At 45.4% G+C, this 26,855-nt stretch overlaps 1 protein-coding gene across 1 annotated transcript in view; it reads right to left on the bottom strand.

The window, feature by feature from the left end:
* ANKFN1 (ankyrin repeat and fibronectin type III domain containing 1) overlaps positions 1-26,855 on the bottom strand; it is a 118,339-nt gene that overhangs the window by 37,932 nt on the left and 53,552 nt on the right. The window contains exons 7-9 of the mRNA XM_066617760.1: positions 20,826-20,933; positions 4,034-4,133; positions 326-458 (exon numbers count right to left, since the gene is read on the bottom strand). Of these exons, the coding sequence (XP_066473857.1) occupies positions 326-458; positions 4,034-4,133; positions 20,826-20,933 (341 nt within the window). The remainder of the gene's footprint in view (positions 1-325; positions 459-4,033; positions 4,134-20,825; positions 20,934-26,855) is intronic.

Genomic DNA, 26,855 nt, shown 5'->3' with positions numbered 1-26,855 from the left:
GCCTGGTGAATGTGTGCTGGACCTAGTTGCGTGCTGCTGCCATCTATGGAAACTAGTGTGCTATAATTTTGTGCTTATTGGACTGGAGGGGCTTGAGCTCAAATGTCCAAGGAATGACATCCCTAAATTTCTCCTCAGTTCAACCCTACTTTACAGGGTTGTTGTGATAATAAAATGTGATAATTTCAAGTATGGTCCTAGGTCACCCCGAGGGTGGAAGGGCAGAATATAAATGTAATAAATAGTTCTCATGAGATGACTACTGCACCTTTGTGAACCAGAGCTTTGTGTACCTTTGTGAACCATCATGAGATTGCTACCATACCTTTGTGAACCAGAGAAAATCTTGCATAATGGAACTGGTATGAGAGTCATCAATTTCCACAATTGGGAGTTGATCTTCATTGGATACTAACATGTTGTCTTTGTAGTAAAATATCACAGCTAAATAGAGTCCTCTGGATCCAAAAGAGAAAAGGAGAGAGCAATTAGGGAGCTGTTGTGGGACGCCCAGAGATTTGTGCATTGAAGAGCAAGAAGTTATTGTCACTAAATACTGTACTAAATTCCAGCACGGTATAGCAGAATAGCTTCAGAAATGTAGAAGGGTGGAACTGCACACCATGCAGAGCTGGTGTCAGGAGTTGGCATCATAGGGTAATTGTCAAAGCCCACTCTCCAACAGAGTTCCACTATCAAGGGTCTGAGTATTGGTGCATGCTTACTTAACCAAAAGGCACAGCTCCTGTTACCATCCACTTGCTTACTGGCTCTCTGTGTATAAAGCAAAAGGGTGGTAGCAACAGTGTAAATGAGGAGCAGGAGAAGTTGGCAGTAATGGTGGTTAGAGCCAGAGCTCCCATCAGGCTGCTTTGAGTGGCATGAGATGGGAAAATGGTCACCCTTTGGACAGAGAGGGAGAAGAGGGTGATGGCAGCAGTGGCTAATGTCCTCCACCAATGCTGCTTTTCACTTCCCCTGGCTCTTCTTCAAAACAGTCTGGGCATGGAGAATGTTGAGAGTCTCATTCAGTTTTGAAGAAGCAATAGAGGAAGTAAGGAGGCAATGGGGGGCAGAAGAGGATCGTTACCACCACTGCAATTACTGCCACCTCCCTTCCTTCTCTGCCACTTGGCACATCTTTAAAACAGGCCAAGTGCAGAATATCTTGGGAACAATTCTGCTCTTGAGATTCTCTGTGTCTGCCCAGTTTTAAAGAAATGCCAAGCAGAAGACAAGGTAGGGAAGTGGAGGTGGTGGGTGCAATACACACTGATGTATGTGTGAATAAAAGAGAGGGGGCAGTGGAATTTTGGTGCCATTTCAAGAGATTACAGCTTCTGCTGGGCCTGATAGTCATGATGAGGAGGTGGGCTCACTAAGAGAGGGGGGCCCACTGAGGATGTCATGCCCAAAGGCTCCCCCAAACGTGGAGCAGATGTTGCCTCCCTGTTCAAGCAAAACACACCAATGTCAGTTTGAATAGAAATTCTACTCGGACAAGTAAAAAGCGCAAGATCTAAACTTTTCTGCTTTTGGACATTAAAAAGAGAGAACATTTCATATTAATATTAGATGTAAACCAGTGATTTGCAGATTTTCTACTTCCTGGAAACACTTCCACACTGACTTGTCTGCTAAGGAAAACTTCAGTAGCTGCCATGGAATCCCTGGGCATTGTGGAAGATTATAGGGTTGTATTTTAGACTCCAGGGCACATAGTTCACTGAAGGCACTGGCAAGGCCTCCTGGGCCTCTTCACTGTTTCACATGAACTCACTGTGTATCCTAACACACACTCCCCTCCCCTCCCACTGCACTCTGCAGGCAAAGACTAGTAGTGGGTGGGCAAGCTCCCTTTCAGAGATGCTTGTCTGCAATTACTGGTCCTTCCATTGAGGAATCCCTAACAAGCATCCAAGGGTTCCCCAGGATAGTCTGAAAACCATTGACATAAGCCATAGGATTTCTTGGTTTACAGCACCATGATTCAATACTAAGACCACCCGAATCAATCGGTTATTTTGGATTTGAATTAATGTAACAGAGCATCATTTTGTCCAGCATATCTGCAGAACTGTTTACATAAAAATTCATTCCTTTTAAATATTTACATTTGTAATTAGTTACATACATTAATCAGTGGATTTACTGAATTGAAGGACCCTTGGGGAGCTCTTTGGAAATAAATGACCTCTTATCAAAATACAAAGAAGAAAAAAGCAAACTGAACACTCTCGTGATGAAAGAAGGCATAATCCTGCGTGCGTAACTTTCATTCATGGAGACTGACACTTCAAGATGCAGAGGCTGATAGATTTAACTGGGTCAGAGGACAGCCAAAATTACTAAGGAAATTTGGAGCTGTGTTAAGGAGACATTAAAACTGTTTTCTACTGCCGTTCTGAAAGCTAACTGAGCCTTGACAACAAATAATTTTAATTTTAGGACAGCAGAAGGGCCACCTCATAGCATTCATTACAACTATTCATTTTTCCAGACTGAGTGAGGGAGTGAAGTCTCCAGGGTAAGCTGGAAGTGTAAGTTTGCAAGGGGTCCTGGGAAACACAATTGTCTGCATGTGAGCAGCTTCTTGAAATGCATTTCTTCAGACTTTTAAGTTACCCAATCCCAGAACATCTGGGTGACACATCAACTGCAAGTTCAAAAAACACCAACTCCCTTAGTAGCGTCCCTATCCATTGGAGGTCACATGGAGAAGCTTTATTCCTAATCCATTGGGGATTAGGATGATAGCTATGCCCAGCAGGTTTCCTTTTTATATACTTCTGAAAAGGTCAGGTCAGGTCCTCATGGTCAGGTCTTCAAAGAAGACCATCAAGAATCTCCTCTTGATGAGCTTTTATGTTACACACTTTCAAACACCTAAGCTTCCCTTAAGGCTTCAAAGTCCTTGGTGGTAACATAGTTCATATGGGATGGGGCAGATAGGAGTGCGTCGGAGGCAGGAGGGAGTGTATCCTGGCACAAGCAACTAGTACTGGGCCCCTGTCCCTTCTGGAGCCCACAACACACCCCCTCTGTCTCCTTGGACTTGTGCCAGGAACAGAGCTGGTGCAGGTCTGAAGAGACCCAATAGTAATTGAGGTAAGGGAAAATATTTGGTGTGGCTGCATGCTATGGAGGGGGAAAGGATATGATCAAGCTGTTATTTTAACATTCTTAATTTTAACACTTTAATTTTGTCTTGGGTCTTTCCATATTAAAACCAGTATAAAAGCAGCAGCAAGTTACAGTGACACCAGTATACAACAGGTGTAAATAGAGTATAAAAGCAGAAGCATAAAACCAAGGATGGTTTCACTTTGATTGGATCATACCCAAAGATATAATATACGGAGTAATTTTAACAGACTTGGTAGTACAGTTTAAAAATAAGTGCCACGTTCCTGAATGCATAACTGCCATCCCAATGGCTCAGTGTGCTTTTATCTGTCAGAGTGCTAGACGGGGGGAAGGGACGACGACAAATTAATTTTATTCTAAATTATACTCCTGCCTGCATGTTTAGCTTTGTCAGATGGTTAGAGACCAAGGTTGTAGTGCTAAGCACACTTACTATTGAACACAGAGGGGTTTATTCATGAGTAAACATGCCTAGGATTGCTGCGTATAGCTGAATGCTAAATGTTTGAGGAAGGGCCTTAGAATCTCCTGGAGTGTGGCCTCCATGTCCTATTTTGGTCATGTCCCTGGCTTATAAAAACCTACCCATGTTTTCCTCAGTGCTGAACAACCTCAACTATCAGACCTTGGGCTATGTAACTGAGGGCCCAATCCTATCCAATTTTCTAGCACCGGTGTGGCTGCAATGCAGCCCCAAGGTAAGGGAACAAATCTACCCATACCTTTAGGAGGCCTCTGTGACTACCTCCCCACCACAGGGTGCAGCACATGCCCCAGGCACAGTTGCACTGGCACTGGAAAATTGGATGGGATTGGGCCCTGAGACATTTCCCAACATGTGGCCATGTGTTCCATCACTGAAATTCTAGTGCATATCAAGACAAACCGTTTCAAAGTCTTCACAAACTTGTTTGAAGAATGGAAGAGGTGCTTCAGGCTTCTTGAGACAGATTGCTTGCGACCTGCGTTCTGTAGTTTAGAGCTCTCTAGAAAGGAAATATGGGGAGGGGGGAAGAGAGAAACAACAAAAGCACAAGAAAAAATTAGTTCATTTTGATTTTGGAGAAATCGTGCATCATTTCTAAGGCTAGTATGGTAGCAGCCCAGATGCTACTCCTGTTTTGGGTTTTAACCTGAAACAGAGGAAGCTGACTGGAAGTAAAGGCAATTCTTCCCCTCTGTGGCTAGCAGTGGTTTCTTTGGGGGTGACCGAGACTGGGAAAATTGCATGCGGGGAAGGATTAAAGAACACCTGTTGTGCCACTGCGCTGGTCAAATTTGGCCATGTCCCCACCACTGCTTTAAAATAAAAACAGAACATCCAATCACACATTTCTCACACAACATACTGTAGTTTGGCCCTGATCTTTAAAGCTCTTCAACACTGAAAACACCACCTGGAAATTATATTAAGAGCATGGCAATTGGAGGGGGGGGGGTGGACTTTTATACACTGAAGTCATCTTCCCTTTAAAAAACTGTCATAGTCCAAAACTGCTTTTTGAAATCAGTAGAATTTAGAGCAACCTGATTCCAAATCACTCTTGCTAGAAATCACTCTTGATTAACACCCGTGTAAAGGAAAGACAGTTGAATCATGTGTACACAGGCAGATATCACCATATCTCTGTCTGCTCTGGAAAGAAAAAAATAACTAGACAGAAGCTACTGGAGTCTATTCCTGTGGGAGGCTGATTACTCCATTTTATGGGGCCCAGTTATTTTGATTGGAGAGATAAAGTCTGTATGAAGATCCAGATTAAATTTGAGACTTTTGTAGCTTTCCCTCTCTTTGATGAAGGAGGAAAAAAAAACAACTACTGTGTGTACTGCCAGCTTTTTAGACTTTCTCAAAATTGCAAACCTGGAGTGCTAAAAGAAAGCATCTGACTGCATCTCCTTAACAAGTTTGAATGAGTTTTTTTCTTGGCAAAAGAAAGTGTAGTCATTCAACATGTTTTTAAAATTATGAACAATTTGCACCCCCATTTGTGCATTGAAAAGAGCAGAAATGAAACACAACCTTAGCACAGTTACTGTTATTTTGAAAAATTAATCCAGAAATGAAGAAGATTCAAATGTGGTAGGACTTTCCATTCTCAGAAATGTACAATAGCGAGAGAGAGGAAGGAAGGATAGGTACTTACAGCATCCTCATAGCGCTTAAGGCTGCAGTCCTATGCACATTTACCTAGCAACAAATCTTATTGAACTCACTGGGATGTACTTCTGAGTAGGCATGCATAGGGTTGCACTGTTGTGTTATTACAAAAAGCAGAGATTAGCTAGTATGCATATTGATGATTAACTCTGGTTTAAATAGCCTAGGAATGCATATTCATACCTTGGACCCAAGGCATAACATGCTTGCCCTAGCAAGAGGGCACCAAGAGTGGGAAAGCAACTAGACAACGCAATCCTAATTGTGCTGGAACAGGCAGATAGACGGGCCTGCGCTATATTCAGTGCAACACTTGGGCTGTGAGGCTCAGCCTGAGGCAAGGAGAAACCTTTCCCCTTACAGGGGGAGAGCTGCAGCAGCCCAATGGGGCTACTTGGAACTGTGCCACCAAAATCGATGAAGCAAATCTGAGCAGCCTGGAACTGCCCTGGGACGGATGGGAATTTGGGCTAGGATCTGGCATAAGTGCCAGATTCTGGCCCTGTCCCCCGCCCCCAGGAACGCCCACCGCCCACCTTCCCCCCACCCCAAAATGCCTCCCTCCCACCTCCTCCCTTCCCTCCCCATGCCCCCCCGGACTCTTGTGCAGAACAAGCTCAGCCTACGCAATTCACCCGTCTCTGGGGCCTGTGGCGGTGTGGGGAGGACAGGTTGATGTAGGATGTATTGATGCTGCCTGTAATATTCTATACAAGGCACAAGGCTCCAATGTGCATACAGAATTCTAGTTGCTTCCCCTTCCCCATCCATTCAAAGGACTTAGGTCCCAATCCTAATGAGTGTGCACTGGCTTACTGCAGGTGCGCGCTGTCGCAAATGTGCTGTAAGGCACGTTTGTGGGCCCTAGCACCAGTGGAGCAACAGAGCTCGGCCACTCGGCAGTCACATGGACCTCTGGGCACCGGAGAGGTAGGTGGGGGCATGAGGGAGGTGGGGAGGAGGTGTTCCGGGATAGGAGAAGGCAGAGGAAAGAGGTGTGCTGGTGGGAAGAAGTGGGTCAGGAGGGAGGTGGGACTGGTAGAGCTTCGTTCCACCAGATGTTGAGACTCCATGTCAGGCTGTCTGCCCAACATGAAGGTTCTAAATTCTACGCTGACACTTGAGTCATCATAGAATTGATTAGCCCCATTGTGGGACTACTTGCTTTACCTGGTGAGGGGGACGAAAGTCCACTTCTCCCATGGAGGCGGTGGTGTCTGCCTGGGGCACATTGGATGCAGTGGCAGCCATTTTGGACGCCACTGCAGCCCCGTGCATTGGGCAGCTCAGGATTGGGCTGTTAGTTGCTCCAATGGAAGACATTCATTTGTGTCAATAGAGTTGTTCCCTCAAGTGAAATGAAAGGGTAAACTTGTGGGAGGAGATTTGTCCATGTACCAGTATGTATGTGGGGCTCTGGTTTGTGATGAAAATTGTGAAAAGTTAGAGAGCAATACTCACTGGAATTGCAGGAGGACAGACTACCTGGACTGAATATTTAGAAAGAATCAGGTAGGTAGGTAGGTATCATCACGAAGATGAGATGGAATAAAGAAAAAGCTAGGTCAAGCAAACAATTCTACTCCTGTGTTCAACTTATGGAGCACATCAGTGACAATTAGTGGAGGTAAATAAAGCTTCCCTCGGGAAAGCTTTGTGATTTCTGTTTTTGTATTCAGACTTATGTTGTAAGCCGTCTTGGATCCCTTCAGGGAGAAAGGCGGGATACAAATATAGTAAATAAAATAAATAAATAAATAAGTTTTTTTCAAGTGTTTTAGTATACACTGATAGCCCAATCTTTCATCAAAGTTTCTTTGGGGCCAAAGGACAGATTATGTGAAATTTGTAGTTTGGTTCTTCTGTACTTGGGTGTTTTGGTTTTGGGGGGCCCTGATCCGGATTTAAGACCTAGGTGGGGATAGAGGGAGGTTTTAATCCTTCTGCTCTGCTGCAGTTCCAGTCCAGATTGGAGCTTCCAAAGCTGCTATTTCCTCTGGAAGAAAAACTTCCATTACTGCCAATGGTATTAGCAAATCAATCCACTTTTGATGCCAGGGATCCTGGAGGCTTTCTACACACATTCAGTATCATAGTGATGGGCCTTTGGGTATTAAGTAAATAATAAATAATATTTACTACTACTACTACTACTACTACTACTACTACTACTACTACTAGTAGTAGTAGTAGTAGTAGTAGTAGTAGTACATGCTAGGGATTCCATGTACTACTACTACTACTAGTAGTAGTAGTAGTAGTAGTACTACTACTACTACTACTACTAGTAGTAGTAGTAAATATTTATTAGGGATATTTATAAAGTAGGGATATTTATAAAGTAGGGAATCCCTAGCATGTATGCACTGCTGAAACAGAGACGCACGTATCTGCATATGCTAGGGCAGGGGTGCTCAAACTTTCAACTTTAGGGATGCTGGACATTTAACAAGTGCATAGAAGAGAGAATTGCAGCAGGTGCAACTTGTCATCCCACAGATGACAAGCTATACCTGCTGAAATTCTGTCTTCTATACACTTGTTAAAGGTCCAGCATCCCTAAAGTTGAAAGTTTGAGCACCCCTGTGCTAGGGAGTCCCTAGCATGTATGCACTGCTGAAACAGAGACGCCTGTGTTGGCTCGGTCATGTCGTGAGAATGGATGATGGCCGGATCCCAAAGGATCTCCTCTATGGAGAACTCGTGCAAGGAAAGCGCCCTACAGGTAGACCACAGCTGCATACAAGGACATCTGCAAGAGGGATCTGAAGGCCTTAGGAGTGGACCTCAACAGGTGGGAAACCCTGGCCTCTGAGCGGCCCGCTTGGAGGCAGGCTGTGCAGCATGGCCTTTCCCAGTTTGAGGAGACACTTTGCCAACAGACTGCAGCAAAGAAGGAAGGCCCATACCCAGGGAGACAGACCAGGGACAGAGTGCACTTGCTCCCGGTGTGGAAGGGATTGTCACTCCTGAATCGGCCTTTTCAGCCACACTAGACGCTGTTCCAGAACCACCATTCAGAGCGCGATACCATAGTCTTTCGAGACTGAAGGTTGCCAACTACCAGTAGTAGTAGAGCTGTTGACAAAACCTCCAGGCCCGTTGATTTCTTAAGTGCTTGGTTGGAGTGGGTCCATACGTCTCTGCAGGTTCCTTCATGTTTATTTTCAGCTTGGACGAAAATGAGACTATAGCATGTTAATTGCATGCAAACTTGGAAAAACAGTTAGGAACATGCTTGCATTCGGGAGGCTGGGCTTTCTAAAATGAAACCACCATAATATATCACGAAAGAGCCACGCAATTACACCACTAAAATAAATAACAGGGTACATTTAAAGTAGGCTGTTTAACTAGTCAAATGGTTTTGGCTCAACTCCATGAGTGCTTTAATGGCCACTACTAAAGCACCAGTGACACAAGAAGTACTGCAAGTCTTTTCGCCCTCTTGAATGCTTTTGTTTTTACAATCTTCTATGAGCAGGGACCAGAAATACTGAAGTGGAATTAAAGAAATAATTTGGGATCCACAGGAAAAAAGGGCATTTGAATGGCCTGCCACTTAATTAGGTAATAAATAACCTGGTGTGGTGGTAACTGTACAGCAGCAAAGCTACAGTCAAAAGCAATGCTGCATCAATAAATGATAAGGCAAGCTAGCTGTGAGGCTGTATAATAGAAAACCATGCAAACACTTCAGTTTAAGAATGAAGACATTTTTTGGTTCACACAAATGATTCTTCGTTGACTCACAAAATATAAAGAACTACAGCTGAGTTGGGGTAACAGGGAATGGGAAGGATTTTTGATGGATAAAGGTAAGCTTGCTTGTGCAGATGTTTTCAGCATGTAGCACCCAGCTCTGCAGATATCTCTTGTACTGATGGCAGTCCCTCCCATGGCAAACATGATTACTTCATGAGCACTGGTGTTCAGCTAGTCTTTCCTGCAGCAAACCAGTAAAGAGTGGATGACACACACTTGTCTGGGAATGCTAGCCTGAGCACCAAGCCATCCTGAGGGCAGGGTAATGCTCTATGCTTCAAACATTAACATTTCCAGACCTCTTTGGTCCTGGAGCCCAAACCCAAGTCCAGTCAAGAATGCAAAGGCAGGCTATCATAGACCCCCTAGGCCTGGTGCTTTATGTCAGCTGAGACAGACGAGTTTCATTTGAAAGGAAATGGGGAGGAAGTCCAGGACCACAGCGTGGACAGTGGGAAATGAGGGCACTGGAAGAAGCATTCCTGAACCATGACAGACTGTAAATACTTAAATAACCCCTCCCCAGTAGCATCCTCTCTCAGTGAATTTGTTATTTCCATGGAAGCAGTGCCCAGGGCACCCAGAACATGTCCTTCTCTAATGCCTGTGATATTATGCCTGTGAGTTGCCTGTGCCTACTCCTTTGGTTCCTGCTCTTGTGTGCCTATGTGGGAGGGTAAGTACTGCTCATGTAATGATGCTATGGCATGCCATGCGTCTTTTTCAACTTCACATTACTGGGAAGGTTGGGAGGATATTTGGGTTGGGGTGCCCTGTAACATGTAGTTGGGGCCTCATGTACACCTACAGCATGTGTATAGACTTGACCAGTCTTTTCAAAGACATGTGTATATGTTCACACACACACACACACACACACAATGACAAACATGAGAAGTACTTGCATCTGGGGTCCTTGGCTCAATCAGTTATTTGAAGATGCAGGTACACTGATGAATGCTTTCCATGCTTTATGAAGTGGTTTTCAAACTGGGGAGTCATGATGCCCCAGCCTGAAGGCCCTGGCCTCTTTCCCCTTAAGGGGCGGAGGCAGGGAGGAGGCACTTCCTGTTTTGCGGAAGTGGAGCATGATTGCTCCACTTTCACTTTCTACAGGCTGGGGAGCCCTGCAGATGCTCACTCAGGGCTCCCCACACCCCAGGATGGCTGCTGCAGGGACTGGTGAGTGCATCCCAGTCCCTGCAGCCCCGTCAGCAACACGATCCTGGGGATCATGTCGCTGCCTTCCCCCCACCCCGCCCTGCAAGTATTTACAATGGTGCAAACTCTTGATGAGAGTTTGAAAATGGCTGCTTTATGAGTTTGTGGTGGGTAATACCAGTAAACATGCAGTAATGTGTTTTGCTGCAGAAAATATGAGGGATACCACCTTTCTTTTATGTTCTGAAAAGGGAAAATGTTCAGGAGCAATGAAGTATATCTAATGGTCTGATATAATAAAATTTTGTATAGAGTAATCTGCATATAAAATGTGGGTTGTCAGAATTGTTATTTTGCTTGACTGTACTTTTAATTCCTAGCATCAGTGCAGGAAATAAGTGATTTTATGGTCTTACATATCCAAAGGTAAAAATCCTCTAACCTCAGGCATATCTCTAGGCTAGGCAAATGTCGAAGTAACGGAGTCCTATCTACAATCCTATGTATGCCTAAAGGCCCCATCCTGTCCAATTTTCCAGCACTGGTGCAGCTGCAGTGCAGCCCCCAGGTAAGGGAACAAAACTTGCCATACCTTAAGGAGGCCTCTGTGACTGCCTCTCCACCGCAGGATGAAGTGCATGTCCCCAGTGGTGTCACTAGGATTTGTGTCACCCAATGCGGGAGGCCTGTATGTCATCCCATGCAGTGGGCGGGGCAATGCCCCAGGTGGTGGGCGTGGTGATGTACCATTGCCCCGCCTCCACTGGTTTTTTGGCTGTACCTTTTGTTAGAACACAGATATTTCAATGTGGTTTGTTTCATTGCATTCTGCATGAAATTATGCATTGATTGAAATATAACATGATGGTTTTATTCCTCCAAATTTTGATTTTAGTGATTTTGAAAACTTGTAGAGTCTCTCTCTCTCTCTCTCTCTCTCTCTCTCTCTCACACACACACACACACACACACACCCTGTGTCAACTTACTAACAACTTATTGCAGCAGTTCTCAAACTTTTAGCACTGGGATCCACTTTTTAGAATGACAGTCTATCTAGGATCCATTGGAAGTGATGTCATGGCCAGAAGTGACATCATCAAGCAAATTAAAATAATTACAAAAAATTAAATTAAAAGAGACAATTAAATAAGGGGAAGCCAGTCCTGTTCCACCAAGTGAATCTACTCTGAAGTAAGTCCTATTGTGGTCAATGGGGCTTACTCTCAGGAAAGTGTGGGTAGGATTACAGCCTGTGAGCCCAATCCTATGCATGTCTACTCTGAAGTAAGTCCCATAGTGGTCAATGGGCTTACTCTCGGAAAAGTGTGGGTAGGATTGCAGGCTGCGAGCCCAATCCTATGCATGTCTACTCTGAAGTAAGTCCCATAGTGGTCAATGGAGCTTACTCTGTAGCCTGCCTACAATACTCCCCCCCCCCCCAAAAAAAAAAGAATCAGTGAGATCTTCAGCCCTCCCCAGTGCCTAGTTTAAAGTTCTTCTATTTCAGGCGTATCCAGATAAAGACCCACCTGGCTTTGCAAGTGCAAAACAGAAAACTTTCCCCTTACCAGTTGAAGTCTCTTTTTTATCCTTTTGTGAGGGGGGGGGGGAGGCTGCCTTCTGGAGCATTTGTTGCACTCCAGCTCCATTGGATCGGGACCATTCTGGTGTCCTGACATTCCCCTTTGCCTGGCCTGACCACCAGCCAGGGCACGCCTGCCTACTTGTGAGTAAACACGACCATAAGGCTGCTTCTCTTTCCATAGGGCTCAATAGACTCGCAGCTGGGAGGGGGGACCTCTTTCTTGGGTGTTTTTGGGGGCTGCATTCATTGGATCAGGACCATTCTGACCTTGTTGGAGTCCTCTCAGCCTGCCCTTTCCGAAGGACTAAGGCAAGTTCGCCTACTCACAAGTAAACACGGCCACGTGGCTTTGTTTCAGGCTCAGGCTCACAGCTGGGAGGGAGGGACCTTCTCGGGTGTTTTTGGGGGGCTGCATTCATTGGATCAGGACCAGACTGGTGTATTTGGATTACTCTCAGCGTGCCCTTTCCAATGGACTAAGGCTAGTATGCATACACGTGAGTAAACGTGCAATACGGCTCACTTTCACTTTCCATAGGGCTCCATGCATTTTTTCTTTCTGGTTTTTTGGCCATAACTTTTGAACGAAAGGAGCGATTTCGCTCTGGTTTTTTGCATTACGCTTCGCTGGACATTCTGCATCCAACAGTCCATTGCATGACAGAGTAGCTTCTAATGCCGCAATTTTAGCACGTCACCCCACCAGGGCAAGTCACTCCCCCAGCGTGTCTCCTGGTGTGGCCCGTACCCCCCTAGCGACACCACTGCATGTCCCACTGGCATGGCTGCACTGGCACTAGCAAATTGGATAGGATTGGACCCTAAGGGTGCAAGCCTAACCAAATTTCCATCACTGAGGTAAGGGCAATGCAGCTCTGAGATAAGGGAACAAAATTCCCTTACCTTGAGGAGGCCTCCAGGTCTGTTTTACAACTGCAGGCTGCAGCACATCTCCCATTGGCACAGCTGTGTCAGTGCTGGAAAGCTGGCTAGGATTTGGGCCTAAGTTCAATGGGACTCACTCCTATATAAGAGTGCACAGGATTGCAGTCTAAGAATCATAGTCAAATGCATGCAAAACCCATAGTTGTCACAGTAATTGATTTTAGCATTGATCCTGGCATTTCTAGATTTGCACGGCTAGGCAGATCACAGGGATAAATGATGCTCAAAGGGGCTACTTTACACCATTATGTTGTAAGGTGGACATCAAAGATATTTAACAATGTCAAACATGAATTGCAAACATGTGTGTCACACAAATATACATGACTGGGATGGGCTGGAACATCTGGCTTCAATATTTTCTCAGTGGCAAACCCAGATAAGCTTTTCTAAAATTTTCTAGGGTCATCATATTTGTCATAAGAACATAAGAACAGCCCCACTGGATCAGGCCATAGGCCCATCTAGTTCAGCTTCCAATATTTCTCAGTTCAGCCAGACCATGAACATGGTTGAAGAAACAAACTACACATTACTGCTAATACATGTATTAGAACTTCTTCAAGTTAAATCAGAGCTGGCAATTTTCAGCAGAAAACTGTTGAGATGGAGGGAATGAACTTTTTGGTTGCAGGAGCTTGGTGATTTGACTCTGTTGCACCATTGCTGTATTGGCTGTGAGTTCATTTCTAGTCCAGGTGCTGGTTTTGTCTCTCAAAGACCTTAATGGCTTGGGCCAGAGACTCTGAAGGCCTGCCTTCTTCCATTTAGACCAGCTTGTCCGCTAAGATCCACAGAGAGTGCCCTTCTTTGTGCCCCCCCTTGACTGAAGCAAGAGGGGCAGCAGTGTCAAGAAGGGTCTTCTTAGTGGTGGCTCCCCAAATGTGGAATTTTCTTTTGGGCAAATTGCGATCATCCCCCTTCCCAGACACTTTCTGACTTGGCTTGAAGACTCTTCTTATTTCAAATGGTTTTTGGCAGTGGGTAAAGTTGGTGGGGGGGGGGGAGGAGATTTTATGCTTATGCTTTTATATTTTAGCTGCTGTTTTTAGAGCACTATGGTTTTAAGTCATCGTATGTTTTACCTATTTATGTTGTAAACAACCTTGTGTGCCAGTTTTTGTTATCTTAGGCAAGGTGATATATAAGTCTCCAAATAAATGAATGCTTTAACTCTTCCCACCCACTATTCTTCCACAGCAATTCTGCCTCCAAACTGCTTCCCCTTATCCTTTCCCAGGGCTCCCAACATGTTTGTTTTTGCAAACATGCATCTTGAATCCCACAAGCAGGAAAAATACTGGAGAGGTGTATAGAAAATAGTAGGTGGGGGAGCATTTAAGCGCCCGCCTACTACAACTCTTTTACCCAGAATGAAGCAACTATGAAGGATTTAATATATGCATTTAAATGTGTTGTCGAGTTTGTTCCTTACAAATGGAAAGTAGAAATTTTTTCTTCACTGGCGAAATAATTTCTGTATATGCACAACTCAAAGTATTGTGAAAGGTGATAGCCTAGTTTTCCCAGATCTTTCAAATAGGCTTTTTAGTGTGACGTTTCTCAGGCTCTTGGCATGGTTTGGACAATAGTTGGAATGAAACATGTTCAGTGTTTCTGAAACAAATAGCTGGAATTGGGAGTGATCTCCATGATAAGATTCAGAGAATGAGAGATGTTTCTATGAAATGATGTAGGGATTTGGGGAAAGGGTCTGCAAACAACTCTGATTTTACAAGTTTTGCATCCCAAAATACGGATTAAGCATTAGCATGCCAAATGGCAACATGTGCAAACATTGCAGACAACCTGATCATTATGTGTAGGGATAAATATGGCTAGTCATAAGCAGTATGATAATTGAAATTAGGTTTCACACAGAACAAAATGTGCACATCCTAAGACATGAGCAATTTACTCCAAATACGGAGCTTGAAGATGAATAAGGTTTTGCCTCATTTTCTTCCCCAAGACACTGAAGAACCCATGCTTTTTTCCTCTCTCTAGGCAGGGCACCTAATGGCTCTTTAAATTCTGTGCTAGGGCACACTAGTGTGCCACAAGAGAGGCTGAATCAACCACTCTATACCTTGAAGCCCGCATACTTTATGCTCTTGGCCAATGTTGATCCTTCCCATCTCTGCCGAAATATGGGTGGTGATATCTGTTGGAGTTGATGCAACTCCGTCTGGTGTCCAGAGGGGGCAGGATGCTGTCCAGAAGGGGTCAAGCTATGGCCCAGTGAATCTGACCTTTCTACCTGTTCTCTCTGTGATCCTTGTGGGGTGTGGCCCTAACCCTTTATCCTTCCCTTCTCCTCTGAGCACTTCCTCTTGTCCTCTGACCACCGACCTGTTAAGATGGCGCACACTAGGGCCACACACTCTGATGCCCAGGCCACCTTGAGCACAAGGCATGCAGGGCAAGGTGGCTCTAGGGCCTTGCTATCTCTAAGTGTTAGCTGAACCTCTGATCCTAATCAGATGCTGTAAATATACGCTCAATGGAACTGTAAGTAAATAACTTCTTTTTTGCAACTTTAACAAGCCATTGCCTCTTTGTCTTTTTTATTGATTAGCAGTCAGCCGGGTGAGGGAGGTTCCCTGGGGTGATACCCAAAAGGGGGGGTCTGCTGCTTAAGCTACTCTGCTTCCCCGCCCAAAGAGGAAACTATTTTTAATTCCCTCCAACAATATCATTTAGTGGGAGGTACATGCACGGATTCCCTGATGTAGTATGTGTTACAGCAGATAAGAATAGTGGAATCCCCTAAGTTTCCACCCAGAAAACATGGTTGCATCCCTGTGCCCTGGCCAGTGGTGGATCCAGTGTTTGTGATTGGGGGCTGTGTTTAATTACCACTACCTTAACTCCAGAGCCCAGGTCAACCAAGCTGGTAGACCTGGGCTCCTGGTTGAACCGAGGCCAAGGTTTGCAGGGCGGTTTGATCTGGGCTGCCATCCAGACTTGGAGCCCATATCTACCTGCTAGGTAGTCCTGTGCTCCCATTCTAACTCTGCTCTTTGGAGCTGCCTCTTCCAGGCAGGTAGACCTGGGCTCCCGGCTGAGTGATCTCGCTGCTCCCACTGCTCCCCCAGTGATCTCGCTGCTGAAGCCCACCCAGTGGGATTTTCCCATGTGCCTGACTTCGCTCCCCATCCTGGAGGGCACCCTTTACTGCTGGCGTGACTGTTTAGGGGGGGCACGCACTCATGGCATCCCCCCTTGGATCTGCCCATGGCCCTGGTTGACTGACAAGACTAAAGGGATGGCAAGCCAACAGGAGGCAATATTAGCTTGGCTATCTTGCAATTGCAAAGAACATGCTTACCTATTCTTTTGGTAGCTAATCGGGAAAATTTCTATACCTCCTTGGGCATAAAAGTGAATTTTAGTCCAGAAAAACCATGCCCCAGGTGTCATACTTTCAGAAACCCTGAATATGTGCTATTGAGCAACAATCCAATACACTGAATCGGTCATGCAGACACAGATGCCATGCACAGAAGCCAGTGTGAAACAGTTGCCATTGCAACTGCAGCATGTGAACATCTGATCCACACTGACTTCTGCCGGAGGCATTGGCGTTCGCATGACGAGCTCAGCATGAGGCAGCACAGCTAGAATCCAGCACACGCTGACTAAGACCTCCAGTTGTCACACCTAGAGCAGAGTGTGAAAATAGGCCCTTGTGCTCCTGCAATGTCTCTGCTCCAGCCTTGCAATGGAATAGGCTGCAGTCCAAAGTGAGAACCTCTGCCCTTTGCCAAATGAGGTAAGAGCCAGTTCCGCAGCTCAGATATCCAATTACTATTCAAACATTTTTAAGGATTAACTTTGGACTTAGTCATTCAGGATTTTACTGGACAAGAGCCACTGAAAGAAAATAAAGGGTAAGTATTACAATGCAAAAGTTTTGCTTTCTCTCTTACCTGAGATCACCACGATAATGTGTTTTACAAAGCGTTTATTTGGAATGAAGGATCACAGGAGGATGGAAGGCAAAACTCCTGAGATCTTAAACCCATACAATGCCAAAAAGTCTGTAATTGTAGTAACTTGGTTCTGCTACTTATGAAGACAAATGGATGATCTTGTTGCTTGTAATCACCAGTGTCTTCCAGAAGATTAAACATATGAAAGCAAAGTTCCCTCCCTAGGGATACTATCATATCACATGAAGAATTAAAAAGCAACAGCAAACCTATTTGCGCACGTTCTTAACGACAGCCTGCATGCCAGTGTGGTTAACGTTTTCTTTGCAATATTGCTGCTAGTTTGTTGTCAAAATTGTCTTCCAGGATGAACTTGTATCAGTTTTATACCAGTGCAACAATTTTATACCAGTGTAACCTGTGATCCCAGGAAATTGTCCAAGGGTACTTGATGCAACCATTTTGCTGAAGCTAAGCAAGTCTGTGACTGGACAGTGGCTGGACTGGAGACCATCTGGGAGCTCCATGTATGCTGCCTTCAGTTCCACCATGAACAAAAGAAGGGATTTAAATGTAATAAATACAGAAATTATGGTGAATGTAGCAACACCATATATTATCTCTGCCTCTGTCCATAGGACACTGTAACAGAACAGTATTACAAAGAAAGTCAAAGAAAATGATTGGCAGGAGGCCTATTTGGATGTTTGTGCATGGAAGATTAATGAAAAAAGAGTGCTATCTGCCTCTCTCTTTTAAAACACATTATAAATAACAACAACAACAACAACAGTATTTATATACCGCTTTTCAACAAAAAGTTCACAAAGCGGTTTACAGAGAAAATCAAATATCTAATGGCTCCCTGTCCCAAAAGGGCTCACAATCTAAAAAGATGCAACACCAGCAGACAGCCACTAGAAAAGACACTGCTGGGGTGAGGTGGGCCAGTTACTCTCCCCCTGCTAAATCAAAGAGGAGCACCCACTGCTCTCTCCCCCTGCTAAATAAAAGAGGAGCATAACGGTGTGTGCATTGGTGCTGATGCCAGGTTGCTCTGGGGCACAGCCAGTTGCGGACCTAGCATTGAAGTCTATGGGACAGTGAGCCTCATAGCCTGGGTGCGAGCCTCTAGGACCCTGCAAAAGCTTCTCTGAGGCTCCTGATGGGGTCAGAGAACCTCAGAGAGGATTCCCCAATGTGGGCTCAGATCGCGCAAGGCTCTGTAAGCCTCAGGTGAGTGTGTGTGTGGGGGGGGTGGATTTGCACGCAGGGGGCGGTGACATCCTGTGGGTGGGCACCATCGCGAACCTTTGCCCCAGGGTGCGGGGCTGGGGAGGTTCGCTGCTGTGCACAGCACTGTGTTGTGCCCCCTGATGGCACACTGAGTGCTACCACTGCCTCTGGTACTGATCGGCCTGGCCATGTGGGGTCTCTTAAGAGCATGGCCAACTTCTGACACTATCGCTGTTTACATGGACCCTAACTGGAGGGGGAAAAACCGCCTTTGTTTATTCCAACATCTCTTTTACTTTTCAAAGGGCATCCTCCCATTGTGTGTGTTGCCATAGTTACAAGAAAGAAGCATACAGGCATTTGACAGTCTTAATTGTGGTATATCTGCAAAAAGAAATCAAGGCTTCCTCATGTACAATCTGTCAAGGAATTATTTATTTGTTCACACAGTACTTTTGTGAATTCAGAGATCTTGATTCAGCCTGGAATTATGAAGAGACAGCAAAGGGATAACGAAACAGCAAAGGCACGACAATCAAGATTATCTGAGAATTGGATGTGTTCTTTGCCATAGGCGCTCGGCTGCTTTGCTACGAAGCCATAATTCCAGCAAAGAGATTGTATTTTCTGAACGTTTCAATTAAAAAAAAAAATCACATCTCAAGAGCTCATATAGAACAGGCGCTTTAAAAACCTTTTAAGAGTCTCTCAAACTATGTTCTTCTCTCGTGCCATCAAAGGCACAGTCTGTTTCTCGTGAATGAAGAGCACAGAACTAGCCGAGATGTACATTCTCTAAGTTGGAGGGGGCTGGCGCATTTAAAATACAAGCTTGCTTTTCACACAGGTTAGGGTGCCCTATTTTTCATTACAAGATGGAACTAAATCTTTGAAGATTCATAGCGGCTCGCTAACGTAGGCTGCCAAATTGCTCTCTTTTCATCCTAAGAGTTGTAACATATACAACTCAGCATGAACAAGTGGTGAGGAAAAGGCTGGGCATTTGCTGGGGCCCAGAGAAGCACCATAAAGTACGTGTTGAGAAGGTTACTGTTGATTCCAGCCACCATATTCACCGCTATAGCACACATAGCCGGTAACCTTCCACGAACATGAGCAAAAGGGAATCTCTCATGTTTTCTACAGGCGCAGATTTCATAAATACAGCAGAACCTCAACTTAACCGAACTTTAACAGACTTTGGACATGACAGGCATTTTCTGCTCCATTAAAAACTAGTAGTATATGTTTTGTGTACATGCGTCTCCATTGGCTTAAACACATTTAGATTTCATGGACTTTCAAAATGCACAGACACCCCTTTCCCTCTATTATGGCCCAGTCCTACTCCCCAGCAATGCCAGTCTTGCATGGACTGCCAGGAAGACAGCAGTCATGAAAGTACGGTAAAGCACTTTATAGCAGCCAGAAAGAGGAAGGCACTGGCACAGAGTCCAGCACGGGCGGCTGCTGGGCTGCTGCATCAATCAGAGGAGCCCTGGGAGCATATTCAGTAGTGAGTATAATGCTGAGTGGCCTGGGAGTCTTCTGGGGTGGCGGAGGACAGGAAAGGATGGGGAGGAGGGATATGACTCAGGAGGGTTGCAGGAATGGTGAAGGAGGTCTCCACCAGCTCCAAACCTGAAAAACGATTGAGCTGGTCCAGAGCCAAATAGCCCTACTGAGAATGCTGGGGTCAACACAAGGAGAATTTCAGCTGCCTCCCTGTCCATTAGGGATATAGGGGCAGCTGTTTTGCAGCACAGGCAGCCCCATTAGGATTGGGCTGTCCGTTCATTACATTGAGGATTCACTGTATGCCAAACGAGAGAAGTTGACTAGATGGAAATGAAAGGAGCAGCCTTTGTCTTGGAAATTCACTTCCCTGATCTTAGCTGTTTTAAAGCTGGCTGTGACTAAAGAGTCAATGCAGTGTGGCGGTCACAGAATCAGAGCAGGACTCAGGAGACTTCTCTGCCTAACCTACCTCACAGGGTTGTTATGAGAATAACAGGGGAAGAACCACACTGAGGTTTGGAGAAGGGTGCTATAAACATGAAGTAAATACAGGTGTGTGCCACTTAACGATGGGGATATGTTCCGTTGTTATGCAATTAGGTCCTTAAGTGAATATTCAGTCCAATCTATTGCCTTTTGTGTAAACAGACACCCTCTGCCAGACACTAGCTGGCTGCACAGGCTACTGAAGATAGATTGCCTCTTCTTTGCATTAAGAGCCTCTCAGACACTCTGCTGCAGGGTACGGGAGACATGACTGCCTCATTAAGAGCATCTTTATTGCGCTTTGACCACTGTCATATATGCAGCCTGTTGTTACATGAACAGTTGTTAAATGGCGCATGCCTGTAATATGCAATGGTAAGAGAAGGCACTCTGTACATGCTTAAGGATAATCTTGTTTTCCTCACATGTCTAGTGGTGCAATGGAACCAGAAAGGCTATTGATAGCCTCTTGTCCAACAGCCTACAAAAACCTACAGTTCTGATACAGTCCATTCTCCGTATTTCCAAGCAAGCCATTAACATTTTTTCATACTCGTAGATTGCTGCATTTTCTGAAAGATTTATAAGTGAAACAATTAAATGAGAGTACAGAGCCGAGAGAGAGAGAGAGAGAGAGAGAGAGAGAGAGAGAGAGAGAGAGAGGAGTACTTCGATGAAAAACTTGCTTTCAAATGTTTGCCGTGTTGCCAGTTCGGAGAGGCAAGAGCAAGATAGTCTGCTAAAGTGATTCCAGATGGGCCAATATTAATATCTTTCTTTTCCTGATGAATGAGAAGGTATGACCCAGATAGAAAGCTGCTAAAATTACAGGCGCCACGGAGGCTTCGCCTGGTGCCCTACCACACAGATACTTTATCCTTACCTCGGCAACTGTAACTCTGATGAGAGGCTCTAACCTGCTGCAGCAAGCGTTCCAGGGCTTCAATCTGTCCCCTGTGCCTAGGCTCTCTGCCATCATAGTCTTTCCAGTCTGTTGAACAAAAGAAAACAAACACAATGAAGAGAAGCAGAGGAGTCAGGGCTTCTCTGCTCCTGGTGTTCCTCGGCTGCAGAGAGACTGGCCAAGAAGTCTGCTTTTAAATTTGTCCTTGATAGGAACACTGCAAGCAAACCGTTTCCTTTTCAAGCAGCTACTGCTGTTACTTTACCATCCCTTTACAGATTAATACAATACAAACAAACTGCAGCTACAAAGATGAGAGTGCGTAGGATCATACTCTTAGGGACAAACTGTGCCCTCCTTTTGGGGCAACTGTGTCCTTCTTAAATACATACTGGTCCCACTCACCTATCAAGTGTGTGTGTGTGGGGGGGGGATCTGCCTTTTATAGCAAAAGGTGCATATGGGAGAAGGGAGCAAAATCCACACCCTCTCCTGTCTTGCCCTGCCAAGCTCAAGTCATGTTAAGCAGGTATCTCCGTGACCGGTTCACTTGCCAGAGCTGGGCCGTGGGGAAAACTGCTTAAAAACAGAGGAACACAATGAGGTCAGGTGAGGAAGAGGGTGAGTTGAGCTCTCCTCCCTCACATGCTCCTTTTTGCAGAGCACAGCAAAACCTTCTGCTTTTAAATAAGCAGGGCAAGCAGATGGCCATCAAACACATAGTTGACCCTAATGCAGGTGGTGGGGTGGGTAAACCTATGGGACTGAGGGCCACACTATGCTATGGAAATTTAATGGAGGGTCAGAATGCAGACTTAACTACTCCTCCTTGTTCTCTGTAGTCCAATTCAGATCCTTATGTATGTGTTGCATATGTTTACAGTGTGCGTATACAGCTGTGTGCGTACACAGCGGCGTAGTTTGAGTTACCAGCACCTGGGGCAAGACAAGTATTGCGCCCCTAACTAGTAGACTGTTGTGATTAATGGGAAATGAATTTAGTGCTAGTATACACAAATTTATTTAAAATCTCCTGGTTTTATTTTTGCAAATTTTTCAATAACAGTATTGAAATCTACACTGAAATCTCTCTCAGTTGACAGTATTGGGTTTTGAAGAGTGTGGATCAATGGGGCACTCTGGAAGCTAGACTTGGTTGAGCCTGCCTGATGGGTTGATGAAGACCCACAAAGCATCCATGTCGCCCCTTGGGACCCTGGACATGATGATCCGGCACTCACAGGCTTCAGAGTCCCATGTTGGCTCTCCCTCTTCCGCCAGCCTTTTGGGCTTGCAAGTGTCCCACAGCACCATCTGCATGTAGCTCCTTGGCAAAAGTCTCACTTCCCCCTTGGCTTTTCACTGCCCGCCATTGGGTTTTGGAAGGGCAGTTCTCCTCATCCTCCTCATCTCCCAATCTGAGAAGAAGCAGGCCAGGAGGCAATAGGCAAGGGCAGCAGAAGGGCAGTTTGAGCAGTTTGGGCAGCAGGGCAGCAGTTTGGGCAGTTTGAGGGGGTCCCCCAGACGCTGCTGCTTGAACTTGATAATGTCCTTGACTGAGAAGCCGGGCTAAGTGGCATCCATGTGAATGTGCCACCTTTGCTCACAGCCTCTGCGCAGACCAGCTGCTAGCTATGGACTCCAAGCCACTTTTGCATCCGGGGTGGGCGTGTCATGGCAAGGAGGTCCAGGCTAAGGCTGTGAGGCAGGGGAGCTTAAGCCAGCCCCCTGAGCCAGAGAGGGAGACACCCTTCCTGAAAGAAAACCTGCAGGCATGGATGGAAAGACCAAGCAAGGTGGCCAAGTCAAGCACGGCCAGGCCACATCGGGACTGAAGGCCCTTGCAGTTGTTCAAACACAAGGAGGCCCTGGTCTATGTGAACTGGAGTAGTTTGAATGAGGGGTGGCTGCACCAAAGGGGGGTACCCTCTTCCAGGTCAGTCTCTCTCTCCTTTCTGTGGTTACCAGCATCACCGCTCCCTTCCCTTCCTGTGGCTCTGAAGAGCTCCATCGCATCTCTTGGTGATTTGCTCGGATTTGTAACTTGGGTGTTTGTTATTGAAAGTCCAGAAGAACCAAATGAAAGGGGGGAAATGAACAAAAAGGACACTTCCAGTTTAAATTAATGATTGGCTTACAGACCAATCCTATCCAACCCCCTCCAGTGCCAATGTAGCAGGGCAAGTGCAGGTCACACAGCATCCTATGGGGGAAGTTGGAAGACTGGCAGGCTCCTGAAGGTAAGATCCAGGGTAAGCTCCAAGCTGCGCAACAGTTCTACTCAGACCTGCTTAAACTAAATATCTGGTGCAAGTCTGAATGCACGTGGGCAGAATGGGCCCAAGTAGGGGGTTAGGATACAGCACATGCAGCTGTCATTGATCTCAACCCACTCCCAGGCCTGATTCACTCACCCCCGCCACCATCACCGTCCTCTTCTCAACCCATTCCACCTCTGCCTTTCTCAGCGTGGATTTTACCTTCTCTGGCGCATGCCGTTCCTTCTGCCAGCATGTAAAGGCTGGCATGGGCCTTCGTGCCAGTGCTAGCAACTGCTATACCATTGTGAAGTGCTTTATACTTTCGTGATGGCTGGCATTGGTCCAGTATGTAGTGCACCACCGGCACACACAATGTACCAAGAAATAAGGTTCTTGTGCCAAACTTATGCCAGTGGAAGGCACCTTCTGGGACAGTTTGCTGGCACCTTTTTATTGGCTACTGGCTGCGAACGGAATTTTAACAATTGCTCAGCAAAGTCCTTCCTCCACTCCCCCAAATTCTCAGTCACTACAGACAGAAAGCTTTGACCAGATTTACGACACTCACCATGACCTCTACACTCTCTGCTGCAAGAAGGTTTAGTTGTTGTTTTTTCACACTTCTTTTAATTTAAAAGAATAACGTTAATAACCCACCACAGCTCTGTAAATAAGAGCGTACTGCCGGAATGTTTGCATATTGACAGACTCATCCACAAGCCCGGCGGATTGGCTCCGCTTCACCGGCACAGAGTATGTGAAGGTATTCAGAGCCACCAACTGGCTGGCTGTCTTTGAATGGAGCCTGCAATGCTACGTTTACGTTGTGAACTCACAGGCCAATATTCCACTAAAAGGACTTGACATTCCAGGAAAATAAAGCAGCCCTTCCCCTCTATTCCAGGGGTGTCCAAACATTTTGGCAGGAGGGCCACATCATCTCTCTGACACTGTGTCAGGGGCTGGGGAAAAAAAGTTAATTTACATTTAAAATTTGAATAAATTTACATAAACGAATATATTAGAGATGGAACTTATATGAACGAATGAAGATCTTGCAGTAGCTCAAGGCCTATAAAGGCCTTGCACAAAGCAAGGCCAGTCTTTCCTTTGCTGTCACTTGTGCATCACAGACTTGAAACAGCAAGTAGTGGAGGGAGCCCTCATCCCACAGCTCAGGTGAGAGGTTGAACAGTCATCCTCACACTGAGAGCAGTTGTGTTGGGCCAGCATGGGCTCTACCAAGTCTCTGGAGGGCCAGAGGCTCATTGGAGACTGGGGGATCCCCGAGGGCCAGATTGAGAGCCCCTGAGGGCCGCAAGTGGCTCCCGGCCAGGGTTTGGACACCCCTGATCTATTCCATTTGCTACTAAGAGAGCTGGTTGATACCATGGCGGTTCAGTCTTTTGTATATCATCCATTCTGAGTTATGTAAAACATGATTGTGATCCAGAACCAAATCTGGATGAAACAGCTATTTCTAAATATTGGGAGGTTAGTAAAACTGAGATGTTCTCAGAGAAAGGCAACTCTCCTATAGGCAGACAAATCAATTCAAAAAATAGTATTTGATATTTTCTGAAAACCAAAAATGTCCACGTGAGCTTAAGTTCTTGAGCATGGACTTATATTTGATATGTAATGAAACGAAAGACAAATGGTTACCCTTAGTTACCCTAAGGTAACTAAAATAAATCGTTGGTTGTTAAATCAAAAAAATAATACTGTTTCTGACACATTATGTACTATTTCCAGTACATCAGCACATTTGCTCTTATAAGGTTTAAATTATACCTTTATGAGGCAGAGGAAGTTGGAAATGGCCTTTGCATTATGGGCTTTCCATACATTGGTCATCAAAATATACCATGAGGCACCAGGTAATTCTTCTATATCGTGTGCTTGGCAGTGGCCGGGAACTGATGTGGAAACCCTCCCTGGCAATGGACAAGTACAATGCAGATCAACTACATTATACTCTGTTGGTGGCTTGGAAGAGCCAGCAAGAAGAAGCTGCTTCCATCTTCCTTGAGTGATAATAGGAACACGGAGACCAACTGCTAGCCAATGGAACTAGGCAAAGGCTAATTCCAGGAGAACAACAGGTACTAAGTGCCTTCACAGTCTAAACTAAAGTTTCTTTCCAATGGATATTATATTGTGCCAAAGCTGTTATGACTATAATAAACTGTAATAGAAAATACTTTGAAAAGGTCCTTTTATATTTTCCTCTATGTTTTTAAAGTTAACAAACTAAAGGCCATGTTGCCATTGGGTGCTCCAGAGCTGCTGGTGCAAATGGTAGAATGTGGATAAGATAGAGGTGGGGGCACTTTGTGGGCTGTTTTGGGTAGGATTCAAGTGGTTTGGGGGAGGAACCTGGAGCTGTTTGGGGGGTGGAACTCAGTGGCAGCAGTGCTCATCAGATCCTATCTCCTTTCCTGGCCTGGTTCTGTCCCCTGATTCTCCTTGGACATAAAGCCAGTGAAAGAGCTGGTGAAGGTCTGAGGAGATCCAATAATGGCCACGTGGCCTACGGAGAGGTAAGTGTAAAAGATTTTTACTTACCTCTCCCAGGCTGTCTGGTCACCCCTCCCCAACATAACATGCAGTGTGATCTGTCAACAGTTCTGCATGCTATGGGTTGACAGGGGATAGGAATGGGCAGTAAGCCTGAACACCTATACTCACTTAACTGGGAATAAGTTCCATTTAACTGATTGGTGGAACTTACCTCTAAGTAGACAGGCCTAGGATTGCACTGAAAGTGACCTCCTAATCGGCATTACCCTACAGTTTAATTTATTTCATATCAGTGTGATTCCATACATGCATACTAATATGAATGTTCCAAGACAGTAAAAGGAAAAGGAAAGTTGAATTCAGAGGATGTGACAAGCAAATCTTTTCCATCCCATATTTTCCAAGAAATGGCCCACAAAGCCCAACATGTAGGTCGGTTAATATGCTACTATTTTAACATATACATGTCGTGTATGGAGATGGGTGGAGCCTATAAATTGTGCTCTACAATGTATTTTTCAACCTACATCAGGGTTCTCCAAACCTTGGCCCACAGGCCAGATCCAAAGTTTGGAAAAAGCTCTACCTAGCAAGCGACGCTTACCATTCCGCCACATCACCTATTATCTTGCAAGCTGATCTGTGCACAGGGACACTCTGGGCAGTCATGTCTACCCATACATCCTGCTGCACAGCCTACTGGGACCCTGGGCAATAGATGTGACTGCCCAGAGATTCCCTGTGCACAGATCGGCTTGCAAGATAAGCGGCGATGCGGTGGAACGGTAAGCACTGCTTGGGATGGGGACATTTTTGGGACACAGTTTGGAGACCACTGACCTAGATGATGGTGATGATGACAATGAATTATTCAAGTTTTACATCCTTATAGGTCCCATTTCAAAATTCATCTCAAATTCTACAGGCCCAATTCCACCCCTGAACTTTGGTGGATTCCTCAACAGAGAGATGCTTCCTCCATCATCATAAAATGGTTGTTTATAAGTACAAATAGTGTTCTAACAAAAAGGTGAAAGGAGCTACCTTAGATTGAATCAGCTTTTCATTCTGGCTCCCCAGGGCCACTCCAAAGAAAGGTGGTGGCTATGTCCCCCCCATGCCTCCAGACTGTCAAGAACTCCTGTTCCCACAGCATCACTTCAGATTAGGAAAAGATAAATGCTGAACCTTTTCACAGAAATATGTTTTTAAAACAAGCTCCTCA

Source organism: Tiliqua scincoides, chromosome 2 (genome assembly GCF_035046505.1).
Source record: "Tiliqua scincoides isolate rTilSci1 chromosome 2, rTilSci1.hap2, whole genome shotgun sequence".
NCBI classification, from domain to species: domain Eukaryota; kingdom Metazoa; phylum Chordata; class Lepidosauria; order Squamata; family Scincidae; genus Tiliqua; species Tiliqua scincoides.
Note: the sequence above shows the minus strand (reverse complement) of the source record. Positions and strands in the feature narration are given on the sequence as shown.